The sequence below is a fragment of the Cavia porcellus genome, unplaced genomic scaffold (assembly GCF_034190915.1).
Source record: "Cavia porcellus strain 051 isolate PalLab524CR breed Dunkin Hartley unplaced genomic scaffold, mCavPor4.1 scaffold_8, whole genome shotgun sequence".
NCBI classification, from domain to species: domain Eukaryota; kingdom Metazoa; phylum Chordata; class Mammalia; order Rodentia; family Caviidae; genus Cavia; species Cavia porcellus.
In genome coordinates, this window is record NW_026947491.1 from 79,959,917 (window position 1) to 79,975,420 (window position 15,504).

At 34.5% G+C, this 15,504-nt stretch overlaps 1 protein-coding gene across 4 annotated transcripts in view; it reads right to left on the bottom strand.

The window, feature by feature from the left end:
* Positions 1-2,652: 2,652 nt before the first annotated feature.
* Atp2b1 (ATPase plasma membrane Ca2+ transporting 1) overlaps positions 2,653-15,504 on the bottom strand; it is a 111,372-nt gene continuing 98,520 nt past the window's right edge. For 2 of the 4 annotated variants that reach the window (XM_063255283.1, XM_013159226.3), the window contains exons 19-22: positions 14,557-14,664; positions 12,714-12,896; positions 12,258-12,344; positions 2,653-5,881 (exon numbers count right to left, since the gene is read on the bottom strand). In XM_063255283.1, coding sequence (XP_063111353.1) covers positions 5,570-5,881; positions 12,258-12,344; positions 12,714-12,896; positions 14,557-14,664 — 690 coding nt within the window. In that variant the 3' untranslated portion in view covers positions 2,653-5,569. Of the gene's footprint in view, positions 5,882-12,192; positions 12,345-12,713; positions 12,897-14,556; positions 14,665-15,504 lie in introns of all 4 variants that reach the window. The other 2 variants (XM_063255285.1, XM_063255284.1) reach the window with 2 other exon arrangements.

Genomic DNA, 15,504 nt, shown 5'->3' on the forward strand with positions numbered 1-15,504 from the left:
AGAAACACAAAAAATATACAGGTAATTTGGGGGCACAAAAATGGGAGACACCTGAGTAGTGTCATAAATGTTGAAAAAGTTCCAAGCTCCAGGGACTTGGTGTGGCTTGTTATAATCCACTCCTTGGCCTATCTATCTCAGAGACTGAGAGCTCCTCAGCAGAAAATGAATGATCTAAAGATTTTCAGATACACTACCAATTTACCCTTCCTAGAAAGCAAGGTTATGTTGAAAAGTTCAGAGTACTCAATAAATTAAAGGTGCTAATTTGAATTCAACTTCAAATACTACGGGTCTCCCTGTGCTCCCATCCTTTTCTACCTACTATTCTCTGTCTAGAAAGTGCCTTAGAAGAATGAAATACTTAGGATTTCAAAAGCAGTCTTAGAGAAGGTTTTAAAACATCGTAGCTTTCAAGTACCTAATGACCATAAAGTCAGCAAGTATCTCATTTTTATAGACTAGGACAGGACAGACTATCCACAAACTGTAAACTACATTCCTATAAAGTAGTATCGAGGTAGTAGTGAAAAATGGTTGTACTTTTCTTCTCTTTAAAAATGGACCACTCAAAATCAATGTGCGAGAGTCACTCCCTTGGGCTAAATATTAAACCCTAAGGATTTTCATCAAGGAAAATACTGAAGGACAAAATATTCATTTAAAAAAGGTATGCTGCCTTAAAGTAGAACACAGTATTCTTTATTGCTAAGGAAGTGCCTAACTTCCACAAACGTCACAAAAGGACTATCTTATTATTATAAATTTATTTACTCCAAATTACTAAGAAAATAAAGCAAAGACTTGTTAATGTTATTATCCATCAAACTTCAAATAAACATACTCATCTTAAAAGTACCAAATCATGAAATTCTCTATCAAGATATTAAAACACTATTCAACTGAGTTTTCTAGAGAGCATCTGTTGAAAAGCTTCTATTACATCCATTTTAACTGGTGGTTCATCCTCAGTCTTTGGAGGTATCCTCCAGGAAGAGTATGAGGATTCCTAAGATCATCTCTGAAACATCTGCTATTAGAAAGGAATGGCAGCAAGTGTTAACAAGGTGCGGGAACAGTCCAGAGGCTACAGCTGGGCCTGGCAGGCTGCCTCAAGCGTGAATCTCAGCTCTACCACCTGCCATGAGACTCTCAAGTGCACTGAGCTCTCCCAGCTTCAGCCTCCTCATCTGAAAGATGGCAGCAGTTCACAGAGCTAGTCACATAATCCATGTAAAATGCTGAGTGCACATCAAGCATTTATAAATACTAATTTAAGTTGTGACAACCACCCTTGTAATAGCTAGAGGTCTACAAGGTAACTTTAAAAAATATGGCCCTAGAAACCATGATTTAAACTGAAATGCTCAGTGCTACACTCAACTCAAACCCAGACTTGTGTTAGTGACTGGGAATTAGTGCTGGGTCATATGATAGCAATACTGCCAGAGACTGATACTGTCTAAGTATACATACACACTTTATAAAGTCTGCTTCATAGACATTAATATTGTATTTTTTAGTAATGATACCCTCAACTCGAAAGAATGCATATTTAACGTACCATCCAGAAGATGAAGTGTTTTTAACAAACAGGAGATAACAAGGAAGTGGTTCTTACAATAAAAAGCTTAAGTGCAAACCACCAGCTAAGAATTTAAGTGGCAAAAGTAGCCTGTTGACAGGGAAATTATTTGGATAAAGACAATTTCCTTTCTGACTCACACCAACGAGCACTGTAGTAACACAACCACCAACTTTATCACATGAAGCATTCTTCGTGAAATACACTTAAGTCTCTAAGGTTACTTTTCAGAGATTACTTTGAGCAAGGGAATAATTACGCTACTAATTTTGTCAACAAATGAGAGCAAGAACACTAAAAAGGTAAAGGTTCCCAGGGCCTTTGGGATTAAGAGACTGAAGAGTAGCACAGGTTACAGAAGACGGCAGGTGCAGCAACACCCGAGTTCTGCGAGGCCTGGGAAAGGAAAATGTCAACAGACAAACGCTTAAACTTCCCTTTCTTATTCCATTAGTTTTACAAAGAAAATATAATTCAAAACTCGATTCCAATACATCATACATATACAAAACCCAATTTGACAAAATGGAAAATATCTTTCATGTCAACAATATGATATTTAAATATATTCAATAATCTGCTAATAATTTATACTACTGAAAAGGTATTCATATCATTTAAAGCTCACTCAGCATTTCAACAAAATTATTAATTTATATTAATAATTTATTATAAAACCAACTAAGGGAAATTTTATTACTTTTACCACAGAGTTCAGATAATCACTATTGACAATTCTGGATTTAATGCAAAATAAACTCTTACAGTTAATGTCAAAAACTAATCTGTTCTGCAAACAAAGCATCGTATTTCCCCAGAAGGCAGAATTAATCTACTGTGCCAGAAGGACTGAAGCTGTGGGCAGAAGAGTAGGCAAATGTACCCACTTTCACCAGAGAGGCAGGGCCATCCATACTAGAATCCTGATTCATGGTAACACAACTGTTAACATTTCAAGCACATTATACGATTTTCATCAGTTAGATCTTTAAAATCTCAAGTAGAAAAAAAGTATTTCAAAATCTGGTGTTCAAGTAGATTTCATTATTCAAAAAGTTCAGTCCCCATTCAGAAACAGATAAACAGTATATTTATTAAATGAGTTAAGACAAACTTTACAAATAGACAAATAATAAAAGGCTCAGTGGCTAAAATAGATGGTAAGCATCATTGAAAGAAATCAACACCATCACGGTATCTCAGTTGGCTTACATGTGTAAAAAGAAATTTTCAGAGAGCAATTTCACAGAAATGAAGCCAGTTTTTTTCTTATTAACAAATCACCATTTCTTGGTTCAAAACTGACATCTGTTATGAAAATTACCATATCACATATTTGTAAGGTGACAAGGAGTAACTCATCTTTCAAAGTGCAAGTAAGTGTATTTACAACCACAAAAAGGCAATGATGAAGAGAAAAGGATTTCTAAAAAATATACAAAGATTAAAAACATTTGGGGTGCAAAATTAAACAATTTTTGGGTTAGAGAATAAAAGAGAAAAAATGATTGAGTTACAGATGCTGCTTTCAACTATACAGACTGTATAATGGGATCCAAGATCTTTAACAGCTTGCTTGCATTTTTTTTAAACTTACATAATGCTCTGGAAATTTGTGATAGAAATTACAGTGTCTCAAAGAGAAAATACACACTAAGCATGTCTTTTAACTACTTAATGGATGTTATAAGACCTGTTTATGGATTAGAGTTGGTGTAAAAAGCCATTGCCTTGAGCTGAAAAATGAATACTGTAAAAGCTCAATACAAATCCTCCAAAGCACATGCACTTCTAAATCTTTTGGTAATTACATTCATATTTAAGCATAACCAAAATAAAGAAAACTGAAAGTATTTCCCTTTTCTCTATTCCCTATGCCTTGTAGGCTTCTCCAGTTGATAGGGTAAATTGTTAAGAGTTGAAAGGGTTCTTCAAGAAAGTCTAGTCCACCACCCTTATTTTTGGGTAAACGGTTTTCCCAAGATCATGCAGCAACGTTAATGGCAAAACCAAGATTAGAAAACAGGACTTGACTCCTGGTCTAAATATGCTTCCCAGCATATCATGCTACCTCTTTTTACAGTATGAGTCGTTATAAATACCTGATGAATAAATGTACAATAGCAAATGCTGACAGAGCCAATGTGTTTTTAAGACCTGCAGAGGATTACCGCAAAGAACTGATGGAGAGAAAACAATCCCCCCCTCCCCCACCAAAAATATCAAGCACCATCAACTAAGTGTTTCTTTGCTGGGTCAGCACTCTCAGATGTAGTAGTCTCTGTAAACTTTACGTCAGCCTGAGGATTGTTTATCTGGTGAAATCTGGGCTGCTAGCACAATGACAGTTTTAAAGGGTAAAAGTACAAAAGGCAAACAGGAAGAAGGTAAGACAGGAAAGAAAAAGAGCCAAAGAATCCAACTGGCTTACGATGGGCATTCCAGCGTATTATTATTATATCTAAATGTATCTTGAGAAGCGTTTCCAAGACTTCATATAACCTCATTTTACCTAACCCGTTATTTGGCCACTTAAAAATCAGAAGTATAGAAGATAGTAGTAGTCATTACTTTTTTTTTAACTGTGAGACTATTTTAGACAAACTGGATTCTATGAAGAGTAAATTAAATGGCAAAATTGTGATAATTCTCTCAATCTGCATCTATTAGATTATCACCAGCGAATTAAAGTGCTACTTCATGGGGCTGTTACCATCTTGAAATTTATTCCAATTGTGGTTAAAGAGAACAGACTGATGCACCATTTATGCAGAATTGAGGAAAGAAGCTGAAATGCATTTTAAAAAAACATTGCCATGTATTTATTTAATAAAAGGGCATATTTATTTATGCTTACAAACAAGTTTCAAAAACAAAAGGAAAACATGTATGCTTCTACTTATTAACCTTTTTCAAAATGCCAACAGCCCTCATGCTGTACGAAGGTCTCTTAAGGATTAGAAAAATCAATACAGTTCACTCACAGTTCACCAAGACATCACTGAACTAACATAGACAAAAACAAAAAGGACTGAAATTCTCTTGTAGTTTGATAGTTTGATTTAATTTGATTTGCCTGAAATAACAAAAGCATTTCAAGCATCTTTCATTATGTAGTTGATGTCCTGCATTAAACAATCTAAATTCTGAACAAAGGTTATTAGCAAGTTTTCAAAAATTTTAAAAATTAAACAGTTGTTTCAAAACCATTAAGTAGTAAATGTATTTAAGAAACTAATCAGGACAGATGCCATAACTTCATTAGAACACCACTGCTCATGTTTTTTTGTTTTGTTTTGTTTTTCTTTTTTTAAACAAAGCATTAGTGTCATCTATTTGGCTATTAGTATTAGCAATTTATCTACAATATTTAACAAGGTAAATTGTAGGCAAAAATTTAGTACAGTTTCAATAGAAACACCCCTTTTTTTCCTGAAAATACAGCAGTATTTGAAGGACTAATTTTTCTGTGCATCAGTTATAAGGAAGCTTCCCATCTATGAACAGGAACAAAAAAAGTATCTACAAACCTTTGTAAACAGATCTTTATCATTTATAAACATAAATAATCCAAATTATTAACAGCCAACAGCAGAAATTAAAGATTCAATTCAATGATCCAGGGCTCTTTGTCTCGCCCAGCTCGACTCCTCCCTCTCTCCCATCAAAGACTGAGATTAAACTAAAGCTCTGCTCATACACTGCTGAGGACCATTCTTGGGCACTACTGATGATCCATGGGTCACTTACGCTGAGTTACTGTTTATCTGTCAGTTCATTTCTCCCACCCCCCAAAAAGCACCCTCAGTCTGGCAGAAAGCTTTGCTTTTTTTTTTTAAAAAAATAAATCTACATTCGTACAAGTGTGTCTTCTGTTGAAGTCCAATGACAAGAATACTATCTTGTCTGTCACAATATGTGAAAAGACCCAGTTTCACTTTGTTTCTTTACAATGCAGCTAGTGTGTTAACATTCAGCTTACAATCAGAGTGATGTTTCCAAACTATGTAGTGGGCTTCCTGGGGATGAAGAGGTAGCAGACTTGTTCATTTCTATTGTAAGGTGAATTCCGCTGTCAACAGCATTGTTATTTTTGTTGGGAGAGGGTGGAGGACTGGAGTTACGTTTTGTAGGAGCATCATCTTCTGCGTCAGTGTCATCAATAAGGGGGATATGAGGCTCTGAATCTTCTATCCTAAACTCAGGATGTGTCATAAAGTTGTGAATCGAACTTCTTGATTCTGGTTTTTCTAACCCTTCATATAAAGAACTACGAAATGCATTCACCACTCGAATCTGTAAATATCAGAAAACACAGAGATGTCAGTACACTAGTAAGTTAAAATTGGCTCACTTATGAGTTTGAATCCACAAACAGCTAGGTATGAGTGAATCATATTTGCATGTAATGCAGTGGAACTTGCAATACACTGTAAAAAAATGAATATTTTAGTAGGACACTACAGAACGACAAAACCACATACTCTAAGAATTAGGAGGTATAGGTTTAAGGTAATACTAAGAAAACCTCATTGTTACTGGCTAAAAATTTAATAGCCATTTTATAGGATATTTTCCCCTAAGAAAACGAAAACAAACAGAAAACAAACAAAAACTTAACCATAGACAAGCTTAGCTGATTTCTTTGTAAATTAAAAAGAATGTATTTTTGAAAACAATTCAAATAAGTTAAAAGTCAAGCACAAAGGGTTACTATTCATCATGCTAGGAATTAGGGTGTCACCAACTATGAAAAAGCCAGGCAAATATAAGCTGAATGCCACAATGAACTCACATCTACCCCACTACTCCCTTAATTCAAGAATATCTATAAAATGCCATTAAACAGCTATAAATATTTGAGTATATGCCATTTTTCTATAAAGTATTAGTGTTTTTCTCTAAGTAGATTACAACTTAATTACTACAGTCCTCTGGGAAGAACAGAATCAACATAAAAACAAATTCTCTGAGATTCAAACTCAAAATCATTACTGCAGCGCTGACATTAGATCTTAGCAGTCCAGCATCATTCAAGAAAAAAAAAGAATATCCAAATAGTTGAGCTCTTCTTACACAACCAATTCAAATACAGTATTTGTTTTTAATTCTAATGAATCGTGTTTAATAATGGAGATATCACTGACACAGAAAAATATGCAACTGACACTTTGACATGCAAGGAAAAAAAGATGCAGTTTCCAAAATCATCTCATGGTAATGAATAAATTTCTTCAAATGGACACTGAATATATTTTAAAAATATGTATGTTGAGTTAGGACAATGTGTCCACTTCTAATCATTAATGACTACCTTACTGTTTCTTGAATTTGTCTTTTTTGATTTACCAAGCTATGTCTGTAAGTTGCTTTGGTTCATATAAACTGAGCCCTATATACAGACAGTGTAGCGTAATAGCCTAGAAAGAGAAAGGTGAAATGAGTTAGAGCTCTGCCACTGAACTACGTAAAGAACCTGGTCAGATAGGTTTTCTCAGGCACAAAATGGGAAATAACAATTTCTGGGGTTGTTATGGGGGATTAGGTAAAGTAGAGTCAGAAAAGTGCTAGCATGGAAGGATCAACCCAGGGCTTCTCAAACTCTTAAGTGCACAAGAACTAACTGGGGATCTTGTTAAAGTACAGACCATGATTCAGAAGGAGCCTGAGATCTTGCATCTCTAACAACTTCCCAAGCGATGCTGGTGCTGCAGGCCTCATCTACACATGAACAGTAGGCAGCACGTCTGTACAGTCTTGCTACTTTATCAGTACAATTTTAAAATCTTGTTCTATTTGTGTTTGTACTCGGGTTCCTTAATATGATAAATTAGTAACAACAAATACATTTTAATTTATTGCCCCTTTTTTCCCCGCTTTACTAAGATACAAAGTGCTTAATACACATAATATAGATGAATCACTCATTTAATGTTTTATTGTAAAATCTTACATTTTACATTTGTGATACTTCAGTGAGTACGCTAGCTGTCTTATACTTTAAAAGAAAGATATAACATCATAAAAAAATCTGCTGTCAGAAGTCAGCAGGGATGAAAGAAAACAAATTAAGAGGGTCCACCAGCAAACTTAATAGGCAATAAGAACTGTTCAAGATGACCCAAAATTTGCTCTAGATTTGCCTAGGGTGGAAGTGCTGCTGTTACTTATTACAGAAAAATCAGACACATGGTTTTCCTTTTGTTTTTCCTCTTTCTCTCTCTCTAAACCACTCCAGTATGCAAGGGAGTTAGTTAGGGGGATATAAATCCATTTTTTGAACATTAAGTTTGGAAAAATCCTAGAATTCAGAATAAAGGTATGGGGTTAAGACAAGAGTTGCGAGTTCACAAAACTCTAAATGGAGCACCATAAAAAATGGGCAGGGAAGAGCAACATGTGTACGTGTACATCACATAATTAGTGTACATGCTGCTGAAGCGAGCACACCACCACATAATTAAACACACACTGTGTTAAGTCTTTTGTTAACAGTGGCATAAAGCTGCTAAGAAACTGACCTAACTTATACTTGTTTTGACCTTACCAAATAATATGTAAAATTCTCAGTTACTCTGAGAAAAAGAATTGTGCACAATATTTTGTGTCGGTAGGAACTAAATACCACAAAGAATCCAATATGGCCATAAATCTCAGAAGGAACTCTAACTTCCCATTTTGACCAGCAAAGCCTCATTACTTACATAGTCTTGTAATTCAACTCCTATGTAATATAGCCTGGGATCTAAATGCACAAGATTCTACCTCCTAAAACTATAAGAAAAACTGAATTAATTCTAATGTTCAGAAAAGTTTTAAACAAGTGAATTATTCAACAAGAGAACAGAAGAAAGCTGGACATAAAGCATATGTGATAAAAATGGATTACCACCGAAAGTTTTAAGAAATTTAAAAAATGATTGTAAAAGTAAACAATATTAAATGTAAGTAACAAATCAAAAAATTATACAAAACCACCTGTTTTTCTAGATGCCTTCCCAGATTTTGTGAGCAGACATTTAACAATTTTGCTGCCCAGGACATGGCATGTCAGGAGACAGCTCTAAGACACTGGACTCCATAAGCAGGAACCAACACCGCGTCTTCCACAACACACTGCCCCCTACCCCTTCTAAGACGCGCCGCATCATCAGAAGCCAATGTATCTTATCTTCCACAACAGACTGCCCATTTCTAAAATTTGTATTTATCGTTATTTTTACTATGTTGTTTAATCTAAAAAATTAAAACACTACGGTAAAAGATACTTTTCAACAAAAAAGAAAATTCTGGGCTGTTCTCCAAAACTGAGACTAGCATAGTGAATTCCTTTAGGTGAGACTCACCTGTGTAAATGTGAACTATTTTACTAATTATTTGGAATGGGGTAGAATCTTTTCCCTATAAGGAAGTAGATAGTAAATATTAAATTTTTAAAGGCATAAGGTCTCTGTCCTAACTGTTCGACTCTGCCTTGATAGGAAAAAAAAAAAAAGCCACTGTAATACTTATTGAATATGCATGGTTTTGTTCTAGTTAAAATTTTATTTTAAAATGTAGGAGACAGGACAGATCTGGCTCACAGGCTTCTATATACCTTTTACCTTCAAGTTAAACCTCTCAATTTCTCCTTTCTAGGAAGCTTAGCTCTTTGCTCAGGATAAGCATTTAGTAATGATGAAAAGCTGATATGATTTATAAAATATCTACAGATAAATTACTTTTCTCTAGAAACTGTGAAGAGTAGAGATCTTGTTAACAAATGAGAAAAGATGATCTCTCTAGATAACTTTAAAGTCTAGTGTTTGATGAAGCTGGCATGGGTCATTACTACATCTATTTAACAGACAAGATCAGGCATTCAGGGTGGTATGGCCATAGACAACGTCTATTTAACAAAGCAAAGAAATCTGACATTCATAGTATTTTTAAGACTACTCAATAGTAGGTCAGAAGCATAGTGAGAAAATTACACCCTTCATCAAGTATACTAAGATTCTTAATTAGTCATAGTACCTGAGACAATATTCTACCACCAAGTTTTAGAGAAATTTAAGGTAAAAACAGTATAATTACAGCAACGGTTACTGCATTATGATAACCTCATTAGCAAGATATGATCTAGTCCCTGGATATCTCATGTTGTAAGACCACAGGATATACAATAAAGTAGGAAACATCTCAAACCTTGATGAAGCAATAGTTACAAATCCTTCTTTTGTTGCTCTCTGAAATAGAAATCTACTTCCCTGAAGAATACTACTACTTCTCTGGTCACTTGGGTCTAGTAACTCAAGAGGTTTCATATGTAGCTGTGCCTCAGAAAAGAGCCTGAAGTGTGCATGAGTACTTTCAAACGTAACCGTTTGTAAAGGCATGATATTTAACACAGAAACTGGGACCAAATTAGGATGAGAAATACAGTGACTACAGTGTACCTAAAGTCATGTGACATCCTTCCAAATTACAAAAATGGCCATTTAAAAGTGCTGAAATAAAAATGAATAAAATATATACCACCCACACAATAAACTTGTCAAAAGTTTAACATGAAGCTAATCAGTAGGAAACAATAAATAAATCCAAAATGGAAGGTACTTCATAACACAACTGGCTGATTCTTTAGAAAAAGTTCATGCCATAAAAAAAATAAAGACAGGAAATAGATCCAGGTCAGAAACTAAAGAACAGCAATACACACTGCTGCTGATTCTTCTGCACATCCTGCATCAAAAAGCTACCAAAGATACTGAGAAATTGAGGAAATCTGAATATGGACTGATTATAAGATAGTACTAAATTATTTTGAACATATTAATACAGTATGTATTACAAGACATATTAAGTTTTTAACTCATATAAAGGTTTGGAATTTTTCAAATTTAATATTTGGGGCAGGGGAGGGAAGTCTTTTGGATAAAGTCCTACTGTGGCTTCTCACAGGACATGAACAGAGGATTACCTTCCATTCTAGCTCCATCAACTTCTTATCATTTACTGTTACTCTTTTAGTAGCCAGTGATTATCAAAGAAGATTGCATTGTTCAATTAGCAAATTCTATTAAGGATCAACTTGAAACAGTCATCTCCTTGCCATAATTTTTCTTGAGTCTTTCAGTGTACTTTCAGATCCCTGACATAATATTCTGTGTTTCCCTACCTCATAGAAATTTCCACTTTTTTCTCTCATTAGATTGCAGGTACTTCTAGAACAGCTTTGACATGTAATACTAAGTCTTCCATCAATGTTTGTGGAATATTTACCATCCAGAGCTAGCCCCAGAGACCCTGAAATAGTGTAAAATCCACAGGGATGATGGAATGCAAATGATATTTATTGTACCAAGCACAATGGCAGGCAATTTATATTTACCATTTCATTAATGTAGGTAATTTTTAAAAGGGAGATACCTATTTGTCCATGTAAATGTAATACCTACTCTTTTAAGGTCAATGTGTTTTAGACGCTTGTCTGTTTTTTGCTTTACACCATACTACCTCTAAGTATTAGCCAGGAACTTACTTAAGTTCCAAGTCCATGCTCACACCTATGAAATGGGAATGGACCTTGTTTTGCCTATTTTACAATTGTTAAAAATATCAAATAAAAGTTCCACGAGCAAACACTGAACAAACTGGCACTGCGTAAACAGTCTACACTGTTTTCTCCCTCTCTCCATCTTTATGTCAACGCTCCTCCAGTCCTTAACTGGTTGAAAATTAAATGGAGAAGAAGATACACCTCTGCCCAATACAACCTTAAGAATTTCAGCAATTTCAGGCATGGAGGTATGTCTATAGTTTCAATTCCTTTAATACACTGAAAATCCACACGAAATCAGAAGACCCTAATTACACTAAGACCACATAAATAGTAAGACTTTTCAGAGTTTGCCATTTACCGAAAATTTGAAAGGGAACTTGTTACTCTACTCAATTAATGGACTTATACATGGAATGGTTGAATAATGAATCAACTATATATTTTTCCCACTTCTTTTAAGACAATGCTTCTTTTCTATAATGCAAGGAAACCCTAAAGTATAAATATCATAAATATGTATATAAAGCTCATACAAAGGAAGGCAAACAAAATTTAGGTTAAGAAGACAAACTACTAGCTATACTGCAAACTGTTCTTCACGTAACTAAGTTTCTAACCTGGACAAGACAGAAGTAGAAATGGTAAATTCCTTTTCAACCTTAAAAATGCCATTTCTTGAGTCTGTTACATCAGTTTTAAATCACATGCTTCTAGAAACCATGCAGGATGGACATGTTTGAAGGCATATACTCAAAAATTTATAGTAGTTTCACAAATACTAAGCTATAATTTATTCCCCATATAATAACTGTAAGAGGTAGCACAGAGACAAGCTCACAGATTCCCTATCTAATCTTTGGTTACAATTGTTTCACCAGTTATCTAGCCCTCTAAGAAATAAAACAACAACAACGACAACACTTTGAGGTCTCAATCCACTTTACGAAAAGAAAGCTTTATGAAAAGCCTGAACAATGATTTAACATTAAGGAGAAAATGAGAAACGTTAGGTGTGTGAAGTAGGAAATGTTAATTTCATGCACTTAGGAACACACACTCACACCCCACAGTAGTAGAAGCAGTAGAAGAGGAAAACACTACATGTGTAGGGGTAGAAATATTTGTTACATCATGATGCTGGCTGGCGATGGAGGGCTGCCGCCTTAGAGCCCCCTGAATGGAACTTCCACTCTGGAAAGCATTCACTACATCCATCTGCAAGGAATCAGAGATTGTGACAGCTTGCTCGGCAAGAGAGAGAGAACAAGAGAAAGGACCATTCCATCTATCAACATACAAAAAGTAAAGAAAAAGGCACTTTTTACAGAGCAGATAAATGGGTAAGAGTAGCATTTTGAGATGGGGAGAAAAAAAAGCTAGGAAAAAAGGAGCTTGGGGCATATAAAACACATTCTTCCATAACCAGTTAAAAGCTTCACTCATTCCAGCCACAGTAGTATTTTTCAAAAGAATAAATTTTGTGGGTTGGGGAGGTCAAAAGGAAGTTAAGGAGCACACACAAACCTCCTCCCAGGTCAAAGCCCTTGCTCCCGCATCTCTCCTACCTCTCTACCAGGCCCATACCTGAGTCTGGATTCTGTTTAGACCTCTGAACCACAAGATCTGGCCACGCCGCAACTCCCTTTCAGCGTGATCTATCTCTTCAACATCCTCTGCCAATTCTTCTTCAGGTATTTCTTCCTTTTGTGTTCCATGGCCAGCTTCTTTCAGGAATTTTAAACGGCTGGTTGGAATTGTTGAAATAAGCTACAACACAGGGGGAATAACTTAGAACTAAATCATACCAAGCACAGTTGAACGGATTAATTTTATGTGAAAGCCACAAAAATTATAAGAATATGCAACTATGTTTACCAATGAAGCAATGAAATCTGTTGATCAGACACTCTCGCCCAGAACCAAAATTATTCTTCTTAGCTATACAAAAAGATTCTTCTTAGTTATACAAAAAGATTTAGGTTTGAAGGATAAAAAGATTTTTTTGAATAAGAATTAACATTTTTTTCATATTTTAGTTTGGACACTTACAACAGTAAACTGTACAACTATGCTTCAAAACATGTATCTACTTAAAATTATTAATTATGTTTACTTTAAATAAAATGAAAACACCAGGTGGTCTTACTGGATAAAAAACATATTTCATTAGTGCTGTAAGAATTCAATAAGAAAAATACCAAAATCCAGAAACTTATCAAGGTCATACTGAAGTTTTATTGACTATATTTATTTGTATAAAATACTGCTATTTAAATCTGACTTACAATGACATCAAATAGTAAGAGTGTCTCAGAAAAAATAAAGGATATATGAAACTCTAACCAGTATGTATTAGAGAGAAAAAAGCATGCAGTCAGAAACAGAATAGCTTAGAAAACTTCTAGTACAACTACCTCATTCCATAGAGGCAAAAATAGTTCAGAGACGTACGCAGTGACTAAGACTCCATGCTGCCTGGCCGTAAGAGCCAGTGATGTTCACTTATTATTTATTTTTTACCACGATGTACTTAGAATCAATAGACCACATCAACTTAAGCCTTTTGCGTTATGTGTGTTGTATCGCATTTCCGCTTCCTGAAATTAGCCACAACTGTTGGAGGTTGTAAGGCTATGTTCTGCCCATCAGAGAACATTATGCAACAATTACACTGGTAGTCAAAAAAGAAGTGTGGACCATGTAGGAATCCTACTTTAAAAGAAGATCTGTGATAATAAAAAGCTCAAAATAAATAAGAGGAACTTAGAATCTAGGAACAGAAAAAGGTAAGATAAAAAAAGCATAAAGTTTATAGCTAAATTTTTTAAGTAAAAACTGAAAGTTTGGTTTGATTCGGAGAATTAAAAAACTTGCTTACGTAAGTCATATAACACACTGTCCTGCATTGAGGAGAGCAATATAGATTCTCTATCAGTTAAGTTTTATAGTAATGACAACAAGCTTACAACAGACATACAAGTCATTACGATTCATCTTTAAAAAAGAATGACATGCACTTGCAAGTACAGACTAAAGATGAGCAGTACCTCATCCTTCAGGCATTGTATTTTATTAATACATTAAGATACTCAGTCCAACACTCTAAAACGCCATTTAGTGGTCCTACATTCTAAATATCATTATTTTTATTTTATTCTAAAAATGTAAAAATAGAATAAAAGGTATTCAGTATCCCAACTAACTGTAAAACTATCACTTGAAGTGCTGCAACATTTCTATAAAATTTTGTTATACTGAAAGTTATACCTAGTACAATTACACACACACACACACACACACACACTTTTCCAAATTCCTTTTGACACATTATTCAGAATCAAGTAACAGAACTATGTAAAGAAAATACACACTAGAAATTTTCAAAGAAATCACATTGGGTTTTGAGGAGAAATGATGAGACTGTTACCTGGCCCCACAGTAACGTCCCCATTCCTAGGAATATTGACCACAGCCATTGTTCTACTGAAAGCTCTGAACAGCTGAAAGGCTTTCCACCAAACTGCACAATTATGATCTGGAGGAATAAGGAAAAGTAAATTTATTTAAATCTTTTGAATTTTAAAATTCACATTCTTAATATGACCACTATGTTAACTCTCAGCTGAAAATAAGACAACTGAAATACAAAGTTAACTCTTTGCCCAAACTTTCAAATGCATGTATTCATGTTTAAGTTATGCTTTCTAAATTAAAATAATCATGATCAAGATTAATAGTTTAATACAATTTAGCCCCAATCATACTATATTCTCCTGTAGTTTGTTTCATTATTTGAATAATTTATGACTTCCACAAAAGATAGTATACTTTTGGCCAAGACTGAATGTTACGTACAGAGAAATGGATAAAGCATTCAACCCCTTCCCGTCTACATACCTATTCATTCCCTGTTAATATTTAGATGCTGGAGTAATTATGAATGGGAATCAACTTGTGAAGTTCTATGAAATATGGACCAACCAGGTTTAGCCTTAGGAGTTGGATTTCCCTTACACAGAGGAAAATCCAGTGATGTATATGAATAATTGATAATATAGTACCTTATACTTCTCTCATTACTCTAAATGTTGTAAAATACTGTACACAAAAGTATTAACAATTACGTGACAAAAATATGCACCCTCTTCTTTGACAAACCTCTCTTCACTGGCAGTGAAGTAGCTACCAAATGGAAATTAAAAAGACTAATTTTGATAAATAACAGTGGTTAACATTTTAAAACTTTTTTAAAGTAACAAATTCCATTCTTTGCACTGTATTTGTTAATTCTACTTCTTAAAAGTCAAGACTGCATACTAAATGATTTGATGCTACTCATAAAGATAAAAAACTCACAGAATTTTCTTTTGCAAAC